Source organism: Hippopotamus amphibius, chromosome 3 (assembly GCF_030028045.1).
Source record: "Hippopotamus amphibius kiboko isolate mHipAmp2 chromosome 3, mHipAmp2.hap2, whole genome shotgun sequence".
NCBI lineage: Eukaryota > Metazoa > Chordata > Mammalia > Artiodactyla > Hippopotamidae > Hippopotamus > Hippopotamus amphibius.
This window is the reverse complement of record NC_080188.1, coordinates 19085330-19110051: the sequence shown is the minus strand read 5'-3', so window position 1 is coordinate 19110051 and position 24722 is coordinate 19085330. Positions and strand designations below refer to the sequence as shown.

The following is a 24722-nucleotide window of genomic DNA, read 5'->3' as shown; positions in this document are numbered from 1 at the left end:
AAAAAAATGAGGTTCTTACACCGCAAGTATTATACTTATTTAATTCCTTAATGTGAAAACAACAACGGTTTGAGCTGCCTGCCTCCCAGCGCCCCACTATCTCTCGATGGGTCATATATTCCCTTTAATAGCCCTAGTGACCTGAATTTTAGTCAGCTTTCGGGGTGCACCGTTAGGGAGGAAACAGGTAATCAATAACCGCCACGCTTAACGTACTTTCGTACATACAAGACTAAACCCGTATCTCCAATTTTCACCTGGGCCTGAGTGATCCAAAACAATCTCTACATGTCTCCTAAGACATCAGTTTGCACCCACGTCTACCGCCACCCCCGCGCTTCTAAAGACTCCGGCCGAGGAAAGCCATCAGCTTAGGCAACGGAAGACACTCAGCTGAGGACGTTGTCCACCGCAGACGAAACAGAGGCTCCGCGGTTGGAGACGCGAGGCCTCGCCCCCTCCACTTCACAGAGATAGGCCCCACCCCTCCCAACCGGAACTGCAACCCCCGCGCTCCGCGCCCCCGCGAACCGCGTGACGCTCGGGCCCGCCCCGCTCCCCGGGCCCACTGGGCAGGCGCGGAGCGTGCGCATGCGCGGCAGGCCGGCTGCTGGGGTCTCCAGCGGCTGCAATCTGTTGCGCCGCCGCCCGCGGGAGCCGGCAGATCCGGGTCTCGTGGCTAAGGGTGACGTGGTCAGTCGAATCAAAACAGAGGAGGGGAGGAAGCCGGCGGCCAGGAGCGGCGGCGGCGGCGGCAGTGGCGTCCCGAGCAGCCGCAGCGTTCCGGAAGCACCAGGCGGTCTTTCTGCCGAGGCTTGGTCCCGGCCCCTATCCTCCCCGCCCCACCGCTTGTTGTCTGGGCGGGTGAGTGTCTGCCCCCTCTCCCACCGCCGTTTGCCGGTTTGCCGGTCCACCCTCCCCTCACCCCGGTTTTTCCTGGGGGCTTCTCAGGCTCTGGCGGACGGCGGCGGCTGCGGCAGAGCGGGGCCGCTTCTCGGGCTCGGCGGGTCCCCGGCCGGGCTGGCGACTCTGCACCGGGAGAAGCCCGCTGCCGCCGAGCCCGCGTCCCCCGGCGAGGAGCCAGGCGGAGAGCCTGGAATTTGGCTTTCTCTGCAGGAAACCAGAGTCGGGAGTTGGCAGGGAAGTGGACGGTAGCCACGGGTGGTTTTATTTTTAGGGGCGAGCCGTCAACTCGGGTGGAGGCGTATAATGGAGTAAGAAGAAGAGAGAGAGTCGTAGCTGGAAGGAGAACCCCGCAAACCTTGAAATCCACGCTATATATACTACTTATCTCTGTTCCTCAGCCCTTGCCGGGTTTGAAGTCACTAGGATGCGTCCTTTGTTGTGATTGATGAGACTAGAAAGCTGTCGTCCAGAAAGCGGGAGCTTTTAGCCCTTATTGTGTTGTTAATTTAAAGGATTCCCTTTTTCTGTTTGTTCAGTAAGTGGAACCAGAGCTGACAGTAAAGAGGTAGCACCCTTTATTGGAACAGAGAAAGTGCGATAAACTGGTTACCCGAGTACCTGAAGTCCCATGTCACCATTTAAAGCCGGTTTTCCAAAGTGGCTGTGTCTGTGTGGCATTTTAGCCAAGATTATGTTTGTTGGCCGTAGAGAACCAAGAGGAGGTTTTCAGTTGTCCCAGTTTGCAAAACCGAAGATGTGGCCTTAAGAGAATGTCTTGGCTTTGCATAGAGAAAGTCGGATGAGCTTCCTTCACCTAATACCTGTGTTTAAAGAAACCTTCCAGTGTTTGTGGTATTGTCAGAAACCATTGGCAGCTGTACGTGGAATAACTTGGATGGCGTGAGACCTTTGGGGAGTAGTCTTGAGACCCTTAGGAGGCGTTCTCGCTGCCCAGTCTGGGGGGCTTGCAGAAGGCTTGTGTTCCCTTCCGCTTTGGATGACCGGCCACTCAGATTGCTCTAGCATAGTCTACTTCGAGCCCTGCCACTCTCCCCGCCTTTCCACCGCACGAACAAGACCAGAAGACCAAACCTCCCTTTTGTTCTCCCTTAGTTTAAAAAAAAATTTTTTTTCCCCCAGAGAACTCATTAATTGAGGTGTTTCTTTAGCAAAGGACAAGAAAGAACAGCTGTGTGCTAAATTGATTGTCACCAAATGCAGGAAGAGGTCTTAGGAATTTAGACTGCTCCCTTGAAGGGTATGCCCTTGTGTGGTATAACATGGACCGCTTCCTAACAAATTTCTTCCTTCATTGTATGCAGTCGAGATCTTTTTTCTTAATACCACAGTTGGAATCCTGCTGATTTAAACAAATGAAATTATGTTTTCTTGAAGTTCTTCTTTTTTTACCTTTTATGCTAACGTATAACAGTGTTTTTGTTTATATGAAGTAATTTGTGATAATTGGAGAAAATGCTGATTAAAGCAGATAAGGAAGAAAAGTCATCCGTATTCTTGCCATCCTAGACATCACCAGAATGTCAGCAGTGGTTTACATCCTTCCAGACTTCTTTTTTGCATTTAGGTATTTTTTATACAGAAATTGTATCATACGGCATATGCTTCTTTGTAACCTGCTTTTTCACATAGTAGTACTTCATTTTTGAGGGAAAAAATTTGAATTTTTGCAGGTGGGGCCTTTTAGACCTTAACTTTTAGAGAATATTCACTGTGTGTTTGCCACACTGTAATGATTAAAATTGTGGTTTTAAAAGATTTCCTCTCATCTCTTATGATGATATTGTAAGATTTATGAAGTTAATATGCACTGTGTGACAAGGCTTTGTTTATTTAACTCTTGGGAGAGCAGGCACAGAATAGCCTGAGTTGACAATATGGAAGTTGAAAAAGTTTTTGCTCATTTAGTGATTTGATCAGGTAAAGGTTTAGTTCTATTCCATAGCTACTGTGTACTCCAAATACTGACCAGCTGTCCAGGCCTACCACAGTAAGGTCCTAAAAGATTTTACTTTACTTTACACACTTAATATGCTTTATTAACATTGAGTCTTGGACGTGTGCCCGTTTAGTCCAGTGCTTTATCAGTGGTGCTAAAAGAGAAGGAAGTTTCCCCTTCACCTCAACTTAAAAGGATAAGTACATACTACAAAGCATCCTAAACATGCTAATAACCTATTTGGGTCTGTTAGTCATAAACTTTCCTAAATTTGCTTTGAATTATAGTGTTCAATATATGTTCTAGATTTGTCCACTTCTTCCCATTCCTACTGCCACCACCTTTGCCAGCTATCACCATCTCACACCTGGCCTACTGCAGCTGCCTTCTGGTCTCCCTGTTTCCACTTTAGCTTTCCTTTTACCACAGCCTAAGGGATCCTTTAAAGTGTAAATCAGATTGCATCACTCCTTTGTTGAAAGCCTCTCGTCACATTCAGAATAAAATTCAAATTCTTTACCAGGGTTTGCCAGGCACTACAAGTTTTGGCACTGCCCTCTCTTATCTCATCTTGTATCCGAGTACCTAGATAAGTACCCAGGAGCCTGGCCATGTTGGTTTCTGCCTGCATTCCAGTTGCATTAGCGTTGTCCCAGGAACTTGCCAGGCTTGTTCTTGCCTCAGGGCATTTGCACTTGCTATACCCTGTGGCTTCAGTCTTCTCCCACATCTTCCCGTGGCTGATTCTGTCATGTCATTCATGTCTCAGTTCAGCTGTTGTCTCTTCAAGGAGATTGCCCCCACAATTATCTCACCATTCTCTCTTACTTTAATTATAACATCACTATCTGGAATTTCCTTATTTTTTATATTCTGTCTCCTGTACTAGAAATTAAACTCTGGGAAATTGGGGACCTTATCTGTCTTTTTCACTGCCAGTGGGTGATCAATGAATGTTGGTTGAATGAATAAACTTGAACATATCTGTATTACTCTTGAACGCATTATTTTAAACCAGTTCTTTCTATGGGAAAACCCTAATTTTCAACTTCTTTTTGTAGGGCTGTACCTTGATTCTCCAGTTTCAATAGCTCTTGATGTTGGGACCAGAGAGCAGCCACATTCTGTTGATACTTTAGACCCATAGAATTAATTCCTGGCAGGAATTGATCCTAGGTATCTGCATTTTCAATAAGCCCTTTAGGTGATTTGAGTGTTTGTCAAAGTTGAGAATGTGTTAATATTTTAATGGCTTTTTTCTGGGAAATTTCTTCTTGCTTTAATAGTAATGATAGCTGTCATTTTTGGGAACACTGTGTGTCAGGTACTATGCTAAAAACTGTTAACATGTTTTTCATTTCACCATAGAGCAACTTAGATGTAGGCATTCCTGCTCCCACTTTACACATGAAAGAACTGAGGCATAGTAAGTAGCAGAAAGTTGGATTTCAACCCATGTCTGTTTTCTTCATCACCGTACCCTGCTGACTCTGAACTACAGTGTTTAGAACTGTACACAGTACTTTGGTTTTGATAGGCCATGTTTTTGTTAAGGGCAAAATGTTTTTTGTCCCATTTCCAAAGTCCCGTCCTTAATGAAGTCCATTGTTTTGTTGGTCTTTTTGGCTGAAGTTGCACAGCTGATAGATGATCTCAAGAAACATTCTGCAAAGACTCCTATGTCTTCTTGCTTTGTTGTATTGAGTTTTGAGAGCCTACCAGGTTTAAAGTAAATTTGGAGTATTTTCTCCTTCCTATGCATTACCTTGCATTCCACACGCCAAAAATCCATCTATCACTTTGTACCTGCCTGCTTGAATAGTCGTTTGAATTCTTCCTACATTTTCTTCATTGATTTAGGTGTTTTAGTATTTGGACTGCCGTTGGATCATCATGAACTGAATAGATTTATCACTGCAAGATCTCTTTCCAAATGAGTAAAAAAAAGAAAAAGTTGAATTTGATTGATGCACTTAATTTGGTGTGGGGGGCACTTAATCCAGAGAAATACCAATTGTCTTTACTCTCTTCCTAGTCGTGAAGCCTGTGTTTATGTGTTGAAGCTCAGGTCACACCTGACCTTTAGCAGAGCTCTATCCTAACCCACCTCGGGTTTCTGTAAAGAGCCCTGTGTGGCTCTCCCATCACTTCACCTTCCATATTAAATTGTCTGTGGTTCTCTGGCCTCTTTGATTGGGAGGCCCACGAAGTCAGGGAGAAGCAATTAAGCAATCAGTAGGCTCGTTGCTGAAATAAGTAAATGAAGAAAAATCGCAACTTTACCTGTATCTGTAAAAAGCAGTACATTGCTGAAAAGAAGTACAGTATTTGTAATAATCTTTTTCCATATAATTTAATAAGACAGAACAAAAACTTCAATGGAAGACACTCAATTGTCTAAATTGATAATTAATAGTGATATTTTGGTATATGAATTGTAAAGATTCTGCAGAAAATTAAAGGCTTCCGACTGTTACATTGTGGTTTATATTAGGATTTTTTTAAGATTGTAAAACTTCTTAGACAAGTACTACTCCAGGCTTATAAATAAAGATATTCTTTTGGTGTGTGTTTATGTGCATATTCATATTTTGGCCCACACAAGAAGTGCTAACCATCTGAAATAGCTGGGAGCTGGGCGTATGTCAGTAGAACCTACAGTTAGGTAAAGAACAGTTTGGGCACTTCAAAGCCATTTTGAAAGAGGGCTGAAAATTATTTGAGTCTAAAAGTAAAAAAAAACAGTTTCCTGTCTATCAGTAACAATGGCATTTACTATTCATGGAGTATATATGCCAGTCTCTTTAGTTCCTTTATATGCTTTATATTTAGCTTACACATCAGCCCTCCAAGTCAGATATATCGTTATGCCTAATTTACACTGAAGGAAACAGGCTCTGGTTAGGTGTAAATTGCCCAAGGAAAAAGCCACTAGGGCTGTTGGGATTCAAACCCAATTTTCTTTGACCCAAAGTTCATATACTTTATATTACAACAGTGTTGACCAGTCTTTTTGTCTTGCAGTATCATGGAAGTTAAAACAAGTAAACCTACTTCTTTTAGCTGTCAGAATATGCTAATAAAACTACATTCATGAATTGTTCTATTTAAACCTGAATTGGATATGCATTTCTAGTGGTCCCTCCCTTTTTTTTTTTTTAAACATGAGACATGCTTGTTATTGAAAAGCTGCAAAGGATAGTAATATATAAAGCCAACAACAAAAGCTATAATCTTCTCATTCACAAGTCATCTCTGTATGTGTATTTCCTTCCAGTCTTACTCTTTAAATTCATCTTTGGTACAAATGAGATGTAATACATAAGCTTGTATCCTTTTCGGGGTGGGGGGGGAAGTGGTGGTTAACATAGTGAGCTTTTTGCTGTGGCCTTAGAAAATTTCTAAACTTGATTTTAACTGGCTGCATTTTATAAGAAATTTTGAATAAACCTGGTTTACTTGAAGTTTTCATTTAATGTTGAACATGAATGTAGTTTCCACTTTTCATCATTATAAATAATACTGTGGTGAACCATGGCTTTAAATAGTCAACCAACCACTCTAATTATTTAAAAAGTCATAATTACAGCATTTTAATTATTTGAAATGTGATTTTAATTATAGTTCAGCAACTATATACAGCATACATATATATACTTGCAATCCCAGAAAATTTACATGAGAGTTTTTAATAGAGGTTGCCCCTGAGGAGAGGAGAGTACCTTTTACTTTTGTGGGTTGTTTTTTTTTTAAACTTCCTGTATTTGACTTTTAAAATTATAGATATGATTGCTTTCAAAATAAAAAAAAAAATTCAACTCCTTGGAAAAGTGTGTATTTTTCTGAACTAAAACCGATTTTTAGATGTATAGTAAGGCTTATATTTTGTAACATTTTAAACTTCATTGCTTTTGTTTTGAAGAAAGTTACCTTCTTGCTGCTTATTTTTGTGTTGAATTTTCATTTCCTTTTTAAAATTTAGGTCAAAGCACAGATGTGAGCCTCAACTTTGTAAAAATACAGAATAAAGCTGGTTTTTGCTTGACTGCACTCATTGGCAAGTATTACAGGTGCAGCACTTTCAAATTTTAACAGCTAATAAAGATGCTTCAAGTCAAGTTAGGGATACAGTACCCATCTTCTTGGTAAATGAGGACTTAGAGGACAGTGTTCTGGTTGCTATCTTGTTTTAGCTTATACTTTTTTAAAGAAACAGGCTAATTTTTTCACATAGTCTATATTTTGTTGCTTGGTACTTTTGGCAAAGGTAATGTAAAAGAAACTGACTTGCTTGAAATTTGGAAGACTTTTTTTTTCTGAGGTGCTTATTTCATATTTTAATGTTGCTTTTTTTTATCACAGTGGTTCTAACCATTTTTCCTGTCATCGTGAATGACATTGATGTGCATCTATGTGCAGATATGTCATCTAAAGTATAGCATGGGTGAGAGAAGCTGTGAGTTACCTGAGTTGGGAGAGCAGTAGCCATAACTCCATTCTGCTGAAAAAAAAAATCATATAGGCAAGGAAGTGAATGGGTGATCGTGAGAAAAAGTCTTGATTCTGCTGTAGTTTATTTGAATGGTGTAAATCATTCACAGATTTGTAACATTGCTTGTGATGTACCTCAGAATTTCAGAACATACTAGTATTTTGTAATACAGCTATTGAAAACTGGTTTCTTAACATTTGTAAGTAATTTATATCCGCTATGATTTGGGGGTCACAGAATACGGAATTTTTATATCATCCGTTGAGTTGTTCTGTTTCTCACTTGTGAAACACAACCTTTATTCCTGAGTTTAAAATTTTTATTCAGTATATAAGTAGTACTCAAGTAGAAATTTCAGAAAACATTTTCAGAATATGAAACTTTGGGTTAAGATATTGAATATAATTAAAAAGGATTCAATTGGAAAGTTTTCCTTTGACCATTTACAATAAATTTTAGCCCTGGACCTTCAGAGAATCTTTGAGTTTGTTTAAAAGTAAAGAGCAGCTAGGAAAGGACAGGAAATTTGTAGGTGAGGGACAAAGATTCAGAACAGAAGACTTCTTTCTTCCCTTTTGCTTTTATGCAGAAGAGCAATAGCTGAGCCCCAGGGGAATACAAACACCCCAAAGCAGTATACAGAGAATTTGGGCTGAGGGTTGAAGATATATTTCAAATCTAAAGGCTTAGAGTTGAATTGGCTCAAAACATTTTACAGTTTATAAAGCACTCTTACAAATTCTCACTTGATCCTTGGAACAGCCCTTTAAAATGAATAGTTTCATAGATAGAGACACTGAAGTCACAGAGGCTAATTTATCCATTTCTCAGTAGTGTGGTAACTTAAGTCATTTATCTAAGATACATTTTTTCTGCTATCCCTTGCTGTTTTTGGCAGGTGTTGGCTAAGGTGATTCCTGGAATACAATCAAAGAACAAGTAAGGAAAAAAAGGATCACAGAGGAAAGACAAGCTAATGTCTAAGATGTAGGAAAATAGGGTCATAGTAATGGGGAATATCCGCAAAAGTGTTGGCAGCCCTGGGGTAGACCTTTAACAGTCCTGTTCTGCAGAGATATGGAGGAATTAAGGAGATAAGGAGATTCTTGATAATCTTGAAGAATTAAGCTTTTAATAAAAATGGGATAGAAGTTAAGTTAGTTAAGTGGTTTTCCTTTTGAGCTTTCTCCAGAGAGATTATCACAGAAGTCATTTGTCTGTGACATGTATTTTGGCTGTTAATTATATACTGGTATGTGATTATGTTATTTTTATTATATGAATTATAATTAACAACTTGATTGCAAGCTCTTGGAGGTGGGGCCTGCCTTTTATTTCTATTGTATCCTCCTCTGAACTCTTCTGCTAGTTACCTAGTCCCCTGGGGCCGTTTCAGACATATCCTTTTCAGGAAAGGAGAAGTGAGAGAAGACATGGGTTTGCAGCCCACCTCTACTGCATGACTGGATAAGTCACTGACACTCTCCACGCCTCAGTTCTTTCCTCTTTAAATGAGTGGATGAGAACTGCTGCATCGCCAAAGTTTTAAGAGTACCGCCTGTGAAGTTGTGGTTTGTTGAATATAAATAAATGAAGACTTAGCATCCTCTAATCTGTGCCTTATCTATACATTGATATCTTACACAGGCCTCCTCATATGACCTTGTTTCTTCTATACATTCCCATTCTACTCTATGAAAAATGAATATTTTGTTGTCGTTCTTTCTAGCCTACTCTAGTCTCTTTCTTTTGAATAGTATATCCTCTGAAAGAGTATCTTTAACCTTTTGTTATCCTGTAAAAATGTTTTATGATGAGATTTTCAGAGATGGTTTTTATTGTATTTTTCTTTTGTAAATAGCTCATTTTAGATGGGCCTGTCGACTTGAAAAAAAATGCGCAACATAAGAGCTGAGAGTTGAGTTTATTGTGTCTTACTGAGGATCATAGCACGGGAGACAGCCTGTCAGCTCTGAGGAACCGTTCCAAAGAGATAAAGGAGGAGCTGGTGTGTGTATATATATCTCGCTCTATATATATCTATATCCATAGAGAGATATGCAATCAAGTGAAAGCTTACTGCGGGTCGCAAGGATCAGATATCTCAATTTTGATGCTTTTCTGTGCATGGGAAGATGTAGGAATCTGGGGGTCATTGGAATTCTTCCTTAGATATGCATTTTGACTGTCTAGGGGCCTATAAATCCAAAGCACAGAATGCTTCATCCTAAATTCTTTCAGTGTGTACTTACAGGTCAGCAACTGTTGTAGCTAATGATTTGATCCTTACAGAACTGGAATGGCAGGCACCATTCTTTGTGTACAAACAATATAGGGTCACCCTATTGGATCAATATAGGGAGTATTATAAGGAACTGGTAACTGTAATTGCTTGGCTATTAATATGAATTTTAAAAATTTGTCATGATAGAATTCAGGAAGTCTTAACTCCTAAGCACAGAGAATTGTGGTATTTAAGAGTACATAATGAGGTTTATTTCCACATTTAAGTTTTTAAGGTGACTTTAACCTCCCAGGCATAGCTTTAGCAGTTTTTAACAAATAATGATTGACTAGTTTGAACTTAAGTCTGCATCCTTTCCTTGCCCGCTTCCCATCAGAGAATCAGAGATGCAAATGTAGTTTAACAGAAAAGTGTGTTACTAGGAAGAAGTATTAGGATGTTAGTTGATGGTTATGTAATTTCTGTACAGCTCTAAAGTTGTCTTTGTAAGAGTGAAACAAGTATAATTTGCATGATTGGTCATATCTGACGAATGTGGAATGAGTCTTGGTCAGGCATTTACATTGTGACTTCCAGTCCAAGGTCTGTCTCATACTGGATGGATGTGTGATGGTGGTCAAATTGCTAGCTTATCTGAAACTGTTTTTCTCATTATAAAACAGATAATTTTCCTACTTTAACTTTGTCAGAAGGGCTGCTGTTGAGATATGAAAGTAGTTAGAAAGCTACAGGCAAATGTAAACTATTATTGAATATGGTTATGTTTGAGATCTGTTTCTGATAAAAGAATAAAACAAATGCATATGTTACAAAAAAGTATTGTATATGAGTGAATTTGAACACCTTAATACATTGAGATGTTGTCATCTGATGAAAGTAATCCCAACAACTAATTACAGCATTTTAGTATATAGTATCATAATGATAGTATTACTGAAATTGATAGGCAAATATTTTGTTCTCCCTGTTTAATATGAAAGGTAGCCAGAGTTTTAGGATAGGTCTGCTCATTTGGTTGATCAGTTTTCTAATTGGCTGCTGGGTAAAAACTTGAAATCAGAGAGCTATTTTGTAGAAAAAATATATTTTTAGAGGTGAGTAGTTACCCCTATGATATAATTGGGAATAAGGTTAAAAATAGAGAGCAAACTTAAGTGTAGTCTCCCTGAATGTCTGGGGGGCAGTTCCAGCAGTTTCTGGCACATATGTTTCACTTTCTTGGTTTTATAACTTTGGAGCTTTAATCAATAGCATTGATGCTTTTTGGACAGAATTGCATAGAGTGCTTCTTCCGAGTTTCTCATTTCACTGACCAGCATTTCTGTTTTCTGTCTTAAAAACAAACTGCATGCATTCTAAATTGTTAATTTGTATTTTGCCCTTGCTCTGGGGTTTTATTTTTAATTTTTAAATGGGAAGAATTTCGATACTGTACTTGATCACTGTGAAGATTTGGCTGTTTGAAAAAGTGATTTTATCCTAAATCACCTTCTTAAAATTACAGTAGAAAAATCGTTTTCCTCCTCTGACCTTGAGTTGGCCTTGGTTATCCCTAGTTTCTCAAGAAGAGCCCTATGTTTGTGTGGGGAGGAAGCAGAAGAGTTTTTGTTTTGTTTGTCTATAAAAATTTCTAAAAAACTTAGGTATGTTTGAAATTTGGGGTACTGAAAGATAGAATAGTATCATGCATCCATATGTACCCATCAGCTGGCTTCTACAGTTATTCAACTCCTGGCTATTTTATTTCGTCCATACCTCCTCCTTTGCAGGATTGTTTTCAACTAGATTCCAGGCATAAAATCTCTTTAACTGGAAATACATAGTGAGACCTTTCAGAGAGATAAGGACTCTTTTTAGATGTGACAGTTGACATTGTAGCTGTGTTAAAAAAAATTGATAATTCCTAAATGACATTTAATCCAGTTAGTGTTCAAAGTTCCTGGTTGTTTCGTAACTGTGCTTTTGCTAGGTTAGTTTGAATCTGTATTCAGACAAGGTCTGTACGTGGCATTTGATTGCGCTCTCTTAAATTTCTGAAACTGTGACCATATCCCTGCCAACTCTTAAAGTTTTATTTACTTTTTACTGTTTATTTATTGAAAAATCTGAGTTTTCCTTAGTTGTGCTGCATCCAACATTTTCCCTGATTTATGAGTTAATATATAATCATTATATGATATTGAAAGATAAAATATACAAAATGAAAAGTAAAATCCTGTCACCCAGAGGTACCCAGTGTTAGTTTTGATATGTTTTCTTTCAACTTTTTTGAGTGTGTTTTCTTATGTTTTTTAAATATGTGCATGTGCTTTGCTTATTTTTATATCCTATTTAATATTCTTTAATATTGTGTTGTGCTTATTTCTCCATGTTATTGTGAAAGAAAGTGAAACATTTGGCTGCATAATACTTCACAGTATGTACCATAATTTAAATATTTCCTTTTAGCCACACCTTTAGATTGTTCCAGTTTTTCACTATGATAAAGCTATGATAGTCATATTAGTACATAAATATCTTTGTATTTCAGTTTTTTGTTTTTTTGGCCGAGCTGCGAGGCATGGGGGATCTTAGTTCCCTGACCGGGAATGGAACCCTCACTCCCTGCAGTGGAAGCGCAGAGTCTTAACCACTGACTGCCGGGGAAGTCCCTCAGATTTATTTTTAATGATAGAACCTTAGCAGTGGAATTATTCAAAGGGCATGAACAATTTCTAACTTATAGATTTGTGTTGCCATAGAAGTTATTATAGTTTGTGATCTGAAATGCAGTCCCCACGTTAAGAACCTGCGTGCATGTGCTCCATGTTATTAAGGTGTTTTGCTTGTCATGTTAATGAAATGTGGTTTTCTCCCTAATTCTTTGGCTGTTTTCATTGTATTCGAGATTTTTTTTTTATGCACAAATTTTTATGTTGTAAGTTTGTTGATATTTTTCATTGTTTGTATCTTTAGGAAATTCTTTCAGTAGAGGTCAAATAAATATCCACCTGAATTGTCTTTTAGAATCACTGATGTTTGATTTCCTTCTTAATTGCTAGCAGGTTTTCCGAGAGACCGTTTATTAAAATGTTGTCCCCCTCCTCATTTATTTGTAATTCAAATTTTGATATATAAATATATAGATACATTTTATGGTTGGTACGTTCAGAAAATTCTAGAAAAAAATTGATTTCCTGTTTACTGGGTTGTACTATTATCTCTTATCGCTCTCCTCCCTCCACCCCTTTTTGCTGCTTCCCAGTTATAGTATGTATCCAGATGTCTTTAATTCTGAAGGTACCTTGGGAAAAAACCTGAAAGAAAACTAGTCTTGTCCTCGTTTGCTTTCCTTTATTTCCCTTGTTTTATGTGTATTTTTTAAATGAATTTTAAAATGAATTCCCATTTGCATTTATTTTAAGCTCAATTTACCAAACATTACCAAAATATTATACCAACATTAGTAGTTTGTGATGTACACTCTGTTGTTTCAATATTTTGATTCTCTTAATTGTGAAAGCTTCCACCAGAGAATGAGAGAGGAAGGGAAAGGTAAAACATTGAAAACTGATTTTACAAAGAATGATTACCTCAGGTTTAGGGCAACAGCTGAAGTATCCATTATATGGTCTGTTTACATACTTGGTCATTTCTCACTGATAATGGGATTTGGTTTATTTTGTAACACATTTACTTACAGAGTTCAGAATACCTTTTTTTATATAAGGTATTCAGTGATGATGGAAGGTCAGATGGAGGGTTAAGATAATTTAACATGTTCAGTTCAAGAGAAAAAATGAGATGTAATTATTTGTCCCTAGAGCTAATGGTTCTGGTATGGGAAGAATAAAAAGCTTACGGTAAGGTTATTCTTTTTCAAAGTTAATATTTTTTGAATAGTTCAGAAGACACAAAGCAGTATACAGTGAAAAGTATACTTTAATTCTGTCCTCTAAGCACATAGACCCCCTTTGCAGAAGTAACCAGTTATATAATTATTGTAAAATACTAAATTCTTATGGTTTTAAACCATTTGCAAGCATCCATAGAAGAAAATTTATCTGTAAGTTATTAATGCAAGGACATTTGGCATCAACCTTTAGTATTTATTTTTAGATAATTTGTTTACATGTATATGGAAATGTTTACATATATGTACAGATTTATGTACCCATATGTAAATATGTGATTTGATTTAAAAAGTAAAATATAGTGTAAAAAATTAGAAAAACAAGAAGGAAAAATATCTGATAACCTTAACAGAACGAGTATAATCATTTTAATGTAGAATACTTCTTCCCTAGGTTTAAATTCTGGGCACATAATAATTCTACATACCTTTTTTTCCTTAACCGCAAGAATTTCACGTTGAGCATACTGGGTTTCTGACTCATTTCTTATGCGGGTTACAAATTTCTTAGTAATATTGCTCTTGGAAGCAGGAGCAGGGAACTAACCTTTATTGAAGATGAGAGGAAACAAGAGATTGGCAAGAGTAGGGAGGTCAAATAAGGGTACAGATTTTTATAATTCAACCTTGAGAAAAATAAAGGAAAAATCAAGTTGCAGTATTTCTGTGTTCTTAGAACTGATTGCTCTTTTTTTTTCTTATTTTCTTTTTCAGTTTTTTTTTTTTTTTTTTTTTTAGGGAGTATTGGATATGAGATATGTAGAGGATAAGCTGATATTTTGTTGTTTTGAAAGCTTGCGTGAAAGGACAGAAAGGCCTAATACACAGTACTCTGCCTCAAATCAAAATTAATTTATAAACTTCTTGGAAGAATTTCAGCAAGGATGGTCCCAAAAAGTTTCTGGAGAACAATGAGTATTTGTGGAATTGCCCAAAGATTTCCCTGGCGGTCCAGTGGTTAAGACTCTGGGCTTCTGCTGCAGGGGGCGCAGGTTTGATCTCTGGTCAGGGAACTACTATCCTGCATCCATGTGGCATGGCTAAAACGAGAACAACAGAAACCCCAAAATAGTATATTACCCAGTATTACTAATTTAAGATAAGTAAAATGTCAGTGATAATATTTTTTTGTTTTGTTTTGTTTTTTTGTTTTTTTGGCCATGCTGCGCTGCATGTGGGATCTTAGTTCCTCGAACTGGTGCCCCCTGCATTGGAAGCCCAGAGTCTTAACCACTGGACTGCCAGGGAAGTCCTAAGCTATTTCTTTTGATCATCTGTAAGGACTTTCCTAGGATCACCTGGAAGTAGCGTTAGTCTGCTTTGTCACTTCTGTTTGGAGGCTTTCCTTTTTTGTTGTTGTTGTTGTTGTGGGGGTTTTTTTTGTTTAAAAATATTTATTTTTTTGAGATTTTATTTTTGGCTGCATTGGGTCTTTGTTGCTGTGCACGGACTTTCTCTAGTTGTGGTGAGCGGGGGGCTACTCTTCGTTGCGGTGCAAGGGTTTCTCATTGTGTTGGCTTCTCTTGTTGCGGAGCACAGTCTCTAAGGGTGTGGGCTTTAGCAGTTGCAGTGCATGGCCTCAGTAGTTGTGGCTCACAGGCTCTAGAGTGCAGGCTCAGTAGTTGTGGCACACGGGCATAGTTGCCGAGGCATGTGGAATCCTCCTGCACCAGGGATTGAACCTGTGTGCCCTGCATTGGCAGGTGGAATCTTAACCACTGCACCACCAGGGAAGCCCCCAAAATATTTATTTATTTATGTGGCTGCACTGGGTCTTAGTTGTGGCACGTGGGTTCCTTAGTTGTGGCATGCAAACTCTTAGTTGTGGCATGCATGTGGGATCTAGTTCCCTGACCAAGGATTGAACTCCAGCACCCTGCATTGTGAGCACGGAGTCATAACCACTGCGCCACCAGGGTAGTCCCTTGTTTTGTTTTTTTAATGTTGTTGACAGAGTTTTGAGGAGTATTGGTTAGCTGTTTTGTAGAATTCCCCTCAATTTGGGTTTTTCTCATGATTAGATTTGGTATTATGGTTTGGGGGAAGAATACCACAGACGTGAAGTGCCTTTCTCATCACATCATATCAAAGGGTACATGCTATCAACATGACATCAGTAATGATGTTTACCTTGATCTTTTAGTTAAGATAGTGTTTGCTAGGTTTCTCTACTGTAAAGTTACCTTCTTCTTCTGAGTTCTATATTTTAGAATTGAATCACTAAGTCTAGTCCACACTCAAGGGTGAGGGAGGGTTAAGCTTTTTACCTCCTACAGGGTGATAAGTCTATTAATATTACCTGGAATTCTATAAGGAAGATTTGTCCCTTTCCCTCCTTCTACTTTCCCCTCCCTCTTTGGGAGTATTTTAAAACAAACCACAGATAACATACGTCACTGATAAGAACATTTTTATAGTTCTTAATACATATTGCCAAATTAAATTCCTAAAGGGGTGTAGTCATTAACTGTGGGACTAGCAATGTATGACTAAATTTCCATGATATTTTTTTGGTGGGCTTTTTTTTTTTTAGGTGAAAGTTTACTTTTTTCTTTTTTTAGAGGTTAATTAATTTTTTTAATTTATTCATTTTTGGCTGTGCTGGGTCTTCATTGCAGGGCACAGGCTCTTTGTTGCCCGCACTTGGGCTCTCGAGCGCATGGGCTCAGTAGTTGTGGCTTATGAGCTTAGTTGCCGTATATGCCCCCTGCATTGGGAAGGTGGAGTCTTAAGCATTGGACCACCAGGGAAGTCCCAGAAGTTTACATTTTAATTTGCATTTTATTTGATTACTTAGTGTGACCTTTTAAAATGTTTGTTAATTAGCTGTAGCACCTGTTTTGGGAATTATAATCTTTTCCCTTGGGCTTTACCTATTTTAAATATTTTTTAGAGACGTTCTTGGCTATTTTAACTCTTTTGTCTCTTATAGACTTGAGATTTATTTACCATTTTGCTACTGGCCCTTCATTTTTAATCATCTTCAGGGTTTTGTCTTTTATTCAGATCTCATGACCATTTCATTCTTAGTCCTGTTGTATTCTTTTAAAATTTTTTCCTCCTGTTACATTTACCTACATATATGATGAGGAAATATGCTAGCTGTTAGTAAAGCAAGAAGTAAGCAAGGCCATTTTAGGTAAAAGTCATGTAATGGTAGTTACATTCCAAATTATTGTAAGAACTATGGTGGGTTAATCTAGCATATGATTGGATTATTTGCTTTGAAAATTTATGACTGATTCTCCCAAGCATTTCATGTTAAAAGTACTTTTAAAATATTTACTATTTTGCAGTGTGTTACAAAAATAGCTAACCCATTTGAAAATTACTTTTATAATTTTGAAACCTGTGTTGACATTTTATACTTTGGGAATTTTTGTTACCCCTAGGTATTTGTAAAATACCTTCTTTTAAAAAAGCATAATTTCTTTTAAAAAAGAAACTTAGGAGATAATAGCTTCTTACAAAGATATATCCCAAATCAAATATCTTCTCTAAGAGGAACCAAGATGAACTCTCACATATGCATACATATATATAAATGCCTTACCCCCTAAATCTTTAATGGCTCGAAAGACTTTTTTTTACTTCATATTAGCCTTTAACACCTATGGCAACAACAAATAGCTCTAAAATAAAAGAGCTGAAGTAAAATTGTCAAAAAAAAAAAAAAAATCCAGAGTTTATGGTTACCCTTCAGTTCTTCCAGCTTGTCTCTGAAAGAAGTTAGGGTGTTAGTTAATGCATTAAAGAAGATGAAAATACTCTCCAAATAGTATTTCACATCGTCATTGGATGTTGTTTCCAGTTGCTTTCTTGGGATTTTATATCTATTTTTCTGTGGTTTGCAGTTCTGTTAACTCTTTAGCTAATAGTCTGATAGATAAATATTTAAATAGAAAAATTGGTCAAAATAGACCCTTATAAATCTGGCTTTGGAGCCTCTTAGAAGAAAAGGAAGCAAATAATGTATAACAAGTTCTCAATCTTACTCTGATATAGTGGATTAATACTCAATAATATAGAGAGCTCCTAAAATCAACTAGACAAAAAGAGTTTGAAAAAGAAGAAACATAAATGCCAATAAACTGGAAAAGATGTGCAGCCTCATTAGATAGGAAATAAAAGCAATGAGACATATTTTGGGTGCCTGACATTCTGGCAAAGAAAAAATTTTTTTTTAGTTTATCCATATATTAATGTACTGTTAGTGATGATAATAACATTGTATGTAATTACTGTGCTAAGCAATTAGTAATATATACTATGTGCTATTGATAGAATTAAAATTGGTAAAGGCTTTTTGTGAATGTCGTTAAACCTAGAGATTTCATTTTTTCGTACTTAGGCCTACAAAAATATGGGCATAAAGATGTTTGTTGCAACATCACATTGACAAAAATGTTGGAAAGGCCCTAAGTTATCTCTACTAAAGGAATGCTAAAATTATGTGTTCGCGTTTTGGAGTATTAAGTCACCATTAAAAAGAATGAAGTAGAGGGGACTTCCCTGGTGGTGCAGTGGTTGGGGGGGTCCGCCTGCCAGTGCAAGTGTCGCGGGTTTGATCCCTGGTCCGAGAGGATCCCACATGCTGCAGAGCGGCTGGGCCCCGTGAGTCACAACTGCTGAGCCTGCGCCCTGGAGCCCATGCGCCATGGCTGCTGAGCCCATGTGCTGCAACTGCTGAGGCCCGTGAGCCTGGAGCCCCTGCTCTGCAACGCGAGAGGCCAACGTGGTGGGAAGCTGGAGCACCTCAGTGAGTAGTGGCCCCCGCTTGCCGCTGGAGAGAACCCATGCGCAGCAACGAAGACCGAACACAATTGATAAAAAAAAAAAAAAAAAATGAAGTAGAGCTTTATATATTGAAAGGTCTCCAAGACTTTTTATGTTACAAAAAAAGCAGGTTGCAGAACATGTATAATATGATCTCATAAAACCTACCAAAATGATGAGTATAAATACATATAAAAAGACCAGAAAGTATTCACACCTGGCTGTTAACTATAGTACCTCTGGGGAAAGGGAGGAGAATTGGGGAGAGAGGAATGGGAAGGTTGACATTTGTCATTTTACGCTATGTGCTTCTAGGGATACCACTGATACTAAATATATAACACCAATAATGTTGTTTTACAAATATTTGCTACTAATAGTTGGCCTAATCAAGAACCACTTTTAGGAAGTTTATTTCCCGAGGAATCAATCCTGTATATAAGCATGCAGTTCCATGGCATAATTCTAGAAAACACACAGTAGTAGAACTACAATATTTACTTTTTCGCCTTTTCCAAAGTTATAAACAGGCAGTTAAATTTGACTCCCCAGAGATGCAGTAAGGTAAACTAATCCCACCCAGCATGAGCTGGAGTGTTTAAGGTTCTAACAACAGATAATAAATTGGTTAACAGCACTGGAAAATTCCTTCACCACATACAGAAGTAGGATGACTCAACTTAGTACAGCTGAACTCTACCAGGAACGGTTTGTTAGCTGTAGCTGAAGGAGGAAATGACCCGGATCTGAGGGATATGGGGAATTACGTTTGCCCTCCCAACATACAGAGTGGATTATTTTACTGCTTTCCTGTGCTAAGAGTTGTTTAGGAGTGGATGCTTTAAGAGCTTTAGATATGTTTTGTCCTTTATGCTGCATAAAAAGTCATCTGTAAACTGTTGGCTAAATTTATACCCAGAGTCAGATTGCTATCACAAATACTCATTATAATGGGAAAATACTGATATATGAGTTAAATACTTATTATGGGAAGTCTTTTTTTTTTTTAATTTATTTATTGGCTGCGTTGGGTCTTTGTTGCTGCATGTGGGCTTTTTCTAGTTGTGGTGAGCGGGGGCTACTCTTCCTTGCGGTACGCAGAGTGTCTCATTGCAGTGGCTTCTTTTTTGTGTTGCAGAGACGGGCTCTGGGCGCTCAGGCTTGAGTAGTTGTAGTATATGGGCTCAGTAGTTGTGGCTCGTGGGCTATAGAGCACAGTCTCAATAGTTGTGGCACACTGGCTTAGCTGCTACGTGGCATGTGGGATGTTCTTGAACCAGGGATCAAACCCGTGTCCCCTGCATTGGCAGGTGGACTCCCAACCACTGTGCCACCAGGGAAGTCCATGGAAAATCTTAAAATAGAAAAAAGTAGAAATGTATAAAAATTCTCTGGTGCCTATCATTCAACTTCAATAATTATCAACTCATAGCCAGTTTTATTTCTTCTATGCCAGTATTTACTTCCCTCTCTCCTCTCTTGGATTATTGTGAACTTTTTCGGTGCACTGTTCTTATGTTCATGATTTAGGCCTTTTGTGACCAATTGAAGTAAAGCTGGTTGTCTTCAATGGTCAAACCCATGACTTTGATATTAGTTAGCATTGTTCTCACATTAGGGATACATATTGAGGAGGTGACTAACTCCTCTGAAACATGAAGAGCAAAAGCATTGTTTTAAATGACTTTCTATCAAAGTCCTCTTCTAGGCTGATTTACGAAAATTCTGATTCAGTAACCCAGTTTTGTCTTGCCCAGGATAGAGCAGCTTCTTAATGTCTTTGGACACCAAGGGATATTTTTTTTTTCCAGATTAAAAGAGACTTTATTGTGGCAAAAAATCTTACCCTGGAGAAGCAGTGAGCAGTGTTTCCCTTACCTTTTTTTTTTTTTAAGAACTTTTATTGACGCCAAGGGATTTAAATGTGAGGTGGGATTGGGTTAAGTTTTTTGCTCTAGTACTTAGCTGCTGGTGTGCCTTGACACTTGTTCTCACGTCCTAGCCAAAAGAGAACTGTTTCCATTCTCTTGAAAAAAAGAAAAAGTAATTTTAAAGTGGAAATTATTAACTGAAAACTGAATAGTACTTTAAAACAGCTCAAGTTTACATGTAGGAAGTTCCACAGAAGCATAGCACTATTGAGGGATGTCCTGTTTATAAATGCATTTTCTCATTTTACAGGAGGCTAATTAAGACCAACAGATACTTTTAAATTCTAGTTGATTTACATGTTCCTGGCATATATAGATACAGAGCAAATAAACATTTTCCAGAATTCAAAAATATTCTTTCATTGCTATAGCTTAAGCAGTGAGGGAGGTGTTTAGAGACAGAGTGATGACTAAACTAGGTTCCTGGCCCCAACCTGTGTCTTTGTGGGGGGGGGGGGGGGGGGCAGTAGTGGTGGAAGCTAATTTTGTAAATCAAATGGATTAAAAAGAGACTAAAAAATAGCTGTTTCACCATTTTTATGGGTGATAAAAACAAGTCTCCCTTTATAAAAGGCAGTTTGCTAATACTTTCTTGGAATTTCTGTCTTCAGGGGCTATAGAACTGCATAGACATTGGGCATTTTAGTATTTAAATTTTATTAAAAAAAAAACTTAGGACTATATCTTTTAATTTCAACCAACATTTTATTGGCCTGGCAAGGCACTGAGAGGGAGGAAGGAAGGACCAGTATTAATAAATGGACACTTGAATGTGTCCACACCCAGCACAGTCTGAGCCCTTTTTTCCTTATGGACAATTTGAAAAAACAATTGAGAAATAGACCTTCAAGGGTGAACTTTATATACATAGAAGGGTAGATTATTTTTAGGGTTTTCTGTATTGGATATGTAGAGTCAGTTCTCTAACATGAAGGCTAATTTTTTAAAAAATGTATGGACACAAAATGGTCTTAGACAAAACTGTGAAGTAGTCAGAGTTTGTGTTTGGTATTTCCCACCTCCTGGAGAGTAAGACTCTCCAGCCTAGGTCGCCTGCAACTCCACTTCCTGGTCCAATCCCACTCCCCTCAGCTCAGGCAAGAATATGTCAGATGGGAAGTAGGTTTTGCGTGACTGTTCTGCAACTTGATTGCACCTCTGTATCTTGGAGGTTTCCCCAAATCATCACATAGGAATCTGACTCATTCTTTTCAACAGCTGTATAGAATTTCATGTATTCATACTGTTATTTATTAGAGCTACATAAACACTTTGAATTACCATTTTTTTCTCTTATAAAAAGCGTTGCTGTGAACATCCTTGTACAAAAGTTTTGCATGCTTATTTAGATATGGATATCTAAGTTATCTACGTAAGTTTTCCAACTTTCTGATAAAAGTGATGTTCAGATTTGCACCTCTTCCATTTTGTATTTGCATATTGGCTCTATTTTCCTGTGAACATGCTGTTTACTCCTTTTTTTCCCTGTTAGATTGCCGTATTATATTGATTTTTCAGAGTTATCTGTAAATTAAGGAAATTAACCCTGATATGTGTTGAAGGTGTTTTTTGTTTGTTTGTTTTTAAAGTTCTCTGTCTTTTTATTTTACAGTATATTTTTGGCTTGTAGAAACTGCTATCATTTTTGGCTGTCAAAATCATTGATCCTTTCCTTTATAGTTTCTTGGATTTATGTTCTACTACATGTATCCCAGTGGCCTTCTTATAGTTATACACTTGTGACTTTTTAAATTAAATTTTTTCTATATTTTAAAAGTTTTAATGTATAAGTACATAGTCATTATAAGGAATGTTTAAAAATTGACAAAATTAATGTCTGTCCCCCAAATTATATTCTCTTCCCCAGCGCTAACCACTCATTGTTTGATGTATTTTCTCCCAGTCCTTTATGTATGCATCATACATTAATTAAAAAAAAAAAAGCTATTCTACCATCTCTGAATAGTCCACCTTTATCATTTTCTAAATTCATATCTCTTGTCTAATGGCACTAATCTCACTTATAAAGGCTCCAGTCTCATGATCTAATTACATTCCAAAGGCCCTACCTCCAAATACCATCACCTTGGTGATTAAGGCTTCAACGTATAAATTTTAGTGGGGGACACAAACATTCAGTCCAAAGCAGTACTGGGGCTAACAAAGGATTAAGTGATTAAGCAGAGTAGGGTTCTAGTATCATCAGCTTCACAGGTGGGGCCAGTATAGAGAGTCTCTGAAGACATTTGCATGTATAAGAAATCAGTCTGATGGTAAAGTGGTAGCCAATCATTTGTATAGATTCATAATTCATATAAGATTAGTAATACATTCATATATATGTCATTAATAAATATGAACTATACTTAAAGAGAACTATTATGAATGTATACATACATGAATTCTTCATAACTCAAGAGAAATAGTAACTCTGAATAGTAGTCTTAACAATATTTTTTCCTTCCTCTTAGATTTAAACAGTCAAGTTAAATCAAGCTGGATAATCATGGCAGAAGGCGGATTTGATCCTTGTGAATGTATTTGCTCTCATGAACATGCGATGCGAAGACTGATCAATCTGGTGAGATGAACAGGACAGTCCTATTCAGAACTGAACTGTACCCCTCTGTCTTGTTTTTGGAAGAATGTTGGTTTTTGGAAGATTTTCATCTGATGGGCACTAAAAATTACTTCATAATTGAAATTCCACAGTGATTTAAGTCATAATGGTTAAAATGCTTGCCAGCCGTTCTTTTATTAGAGATAAAAACAGGTTGCTGTCTTTATTTATGGTAGATTTACGTTGGCGAAATTCACCATAGTGGGTGGGAAACATACATTTGTGTAGAGACTGTTCTGTATACAGTTTTTGGCTATACAGAGCTTGTTCACCTGATAAACTGCTATGAAGTCACACTTTCTCTTGTGATATAGTTCAAATCCTACTCCAACAAATGGCATGCCAGTAAAAATCTCTATATAGATTATTTCCAAATCCAATCATTTGACAGAGGCAGGTTCTAAACAACAGGCTTTGGATAGTTTTATTGAATTGGATGTAGTGAGATTTCAGTTGTAGGTTTTTAAAGACTTTCCTGGTCTGTAAGTTAAATACAGGGCTATTTACATATTATACTTTATACTTTTTATGTACAAGAGGAAAAATTTGACGATTATTAACAAAAAGTACAATTGACCCTTGTACAACACAGGTTTGAACTCTGAGGGTCCACTTACATGCAGATTTTCTTCAATAGTAAATACTACAGTACTGTGCGATCTGCAGTTGGTTGAATCCGAGGATGCAGAACTGCATATTTGGAGGAATTGCACATGAAGAGGGATGACTATATGTTACATGCGTGTTTTCAACTGTATGATGGATTGGCATCCCTAACCCTCTCATTGTTCAAGGGTCAACTGTATATTATCATTAAGTTACACGTTATAACAACATTTTGTTTTAGAATACTCTCGTACAGGGGTATATTATTATAGGCCAGCAGTGACTAAAGGCAGGTACAAACATTTGCTGAAATACTTGAATTGTGGGTAGTTAATAAGCAAGTTTTCTGCTCACTCAGTGATCAGAAGTGCATTGATTGTGAATGATGTTCCTTTGAGAGTTAGCATATACTAGGACTTACGCTCCTTAAGAGTGTCTTAGAAGGATAGAAATAAACTAAGAACTTATAAATTAAATCAGACTCTTGTGAGTATAGAAATATAATGGCAATGTCATATCTCTGATATCTTCACGTAAAAACAGATTAATCTGAGGAGAGGTGTTTAAAAAATATTTCCTCCTGTTTATGAAGTTGGAGCTGATAGTTTTTAATGTCTTAGTTCAATCAAACATAAGGTAAATTCTTTTTCAAAGTACTCTGATATTGGGAACAAAAAATAGACTTGTAATTTAATTGTGGTAAAATTTCCCAAGAGATCAGTTTTTCATAAAGGTTACTACCTCTTTTTATCTCTTAGTATTGTATTTTTTATTTTTAACATGCTTTATTCTGCTCTGCTGCTTTTTAAAAGATGGCAAAAACTAAGCCCTACTTTTTAGGATTCCCTGTACATTTCTATTCTCTTTACTTTAGCAGATTGTCAGAGAAGCCATGTTTAGCTTTTTTTTTTCTTTTTTAATGGGCACATTAATTCATGCTTGATGGGACATTATTTATAGCAATCTTGGTTTGAAATACTTTGTAATTATTCGAAAATAGATTTTAGATTTTTATAAATCCTTTCAAAGTCCACATTTTTTAGTGTATGATGGATATTTTCACACAATATAAATTACTGATGGATGATCTGCTTGTGTATAACATGCTGATAGCAGTATTGAAGATTCCAGAGGGAGGAGAAACTAATTTGATTCTTTAAGGAAATTTCCTGGCTAGGTTTGATAGAGGTTTGTTTCAATTGAATTGTGCTTTTTAATTTTTAATTTCATGTATATTTCCTCTTATTAAAAAGCATTTTGGGGTCATATCTACTTTGTTAATGTTTAAGTGCTTTCT

General features: G+C 37.3%; 1 protein-coding gene across 2 annotated transcripts in view; it reads left to right on the top strand.

Moving 5' to 3' along the window:
- Positions 1-583: 583 nt before the first annotated feature.
- SMIM14 (small integral membrane protein 14) overlaps positions 584-24722 on the top strand; it is a 55880-nt gene continuing 31741 nt past the window's right edge. For both annotated transcript variants that reach the window (XR_009052701.1, XM_057727929.1), the window contains exons 1-2: positions 584-864; positions 22671-22780. Coding sequence is in view for 1 of the 2 variants with exons in the window: in XM_057727929.1 (XP_057583912.1) it covers positions 22706-22780 (75 nt within the window). In the remaining variant the exon portion in view is untranslated. The remainder of the gene's footprint in view (positions 865-22670; positions 22781-24722) is intronic.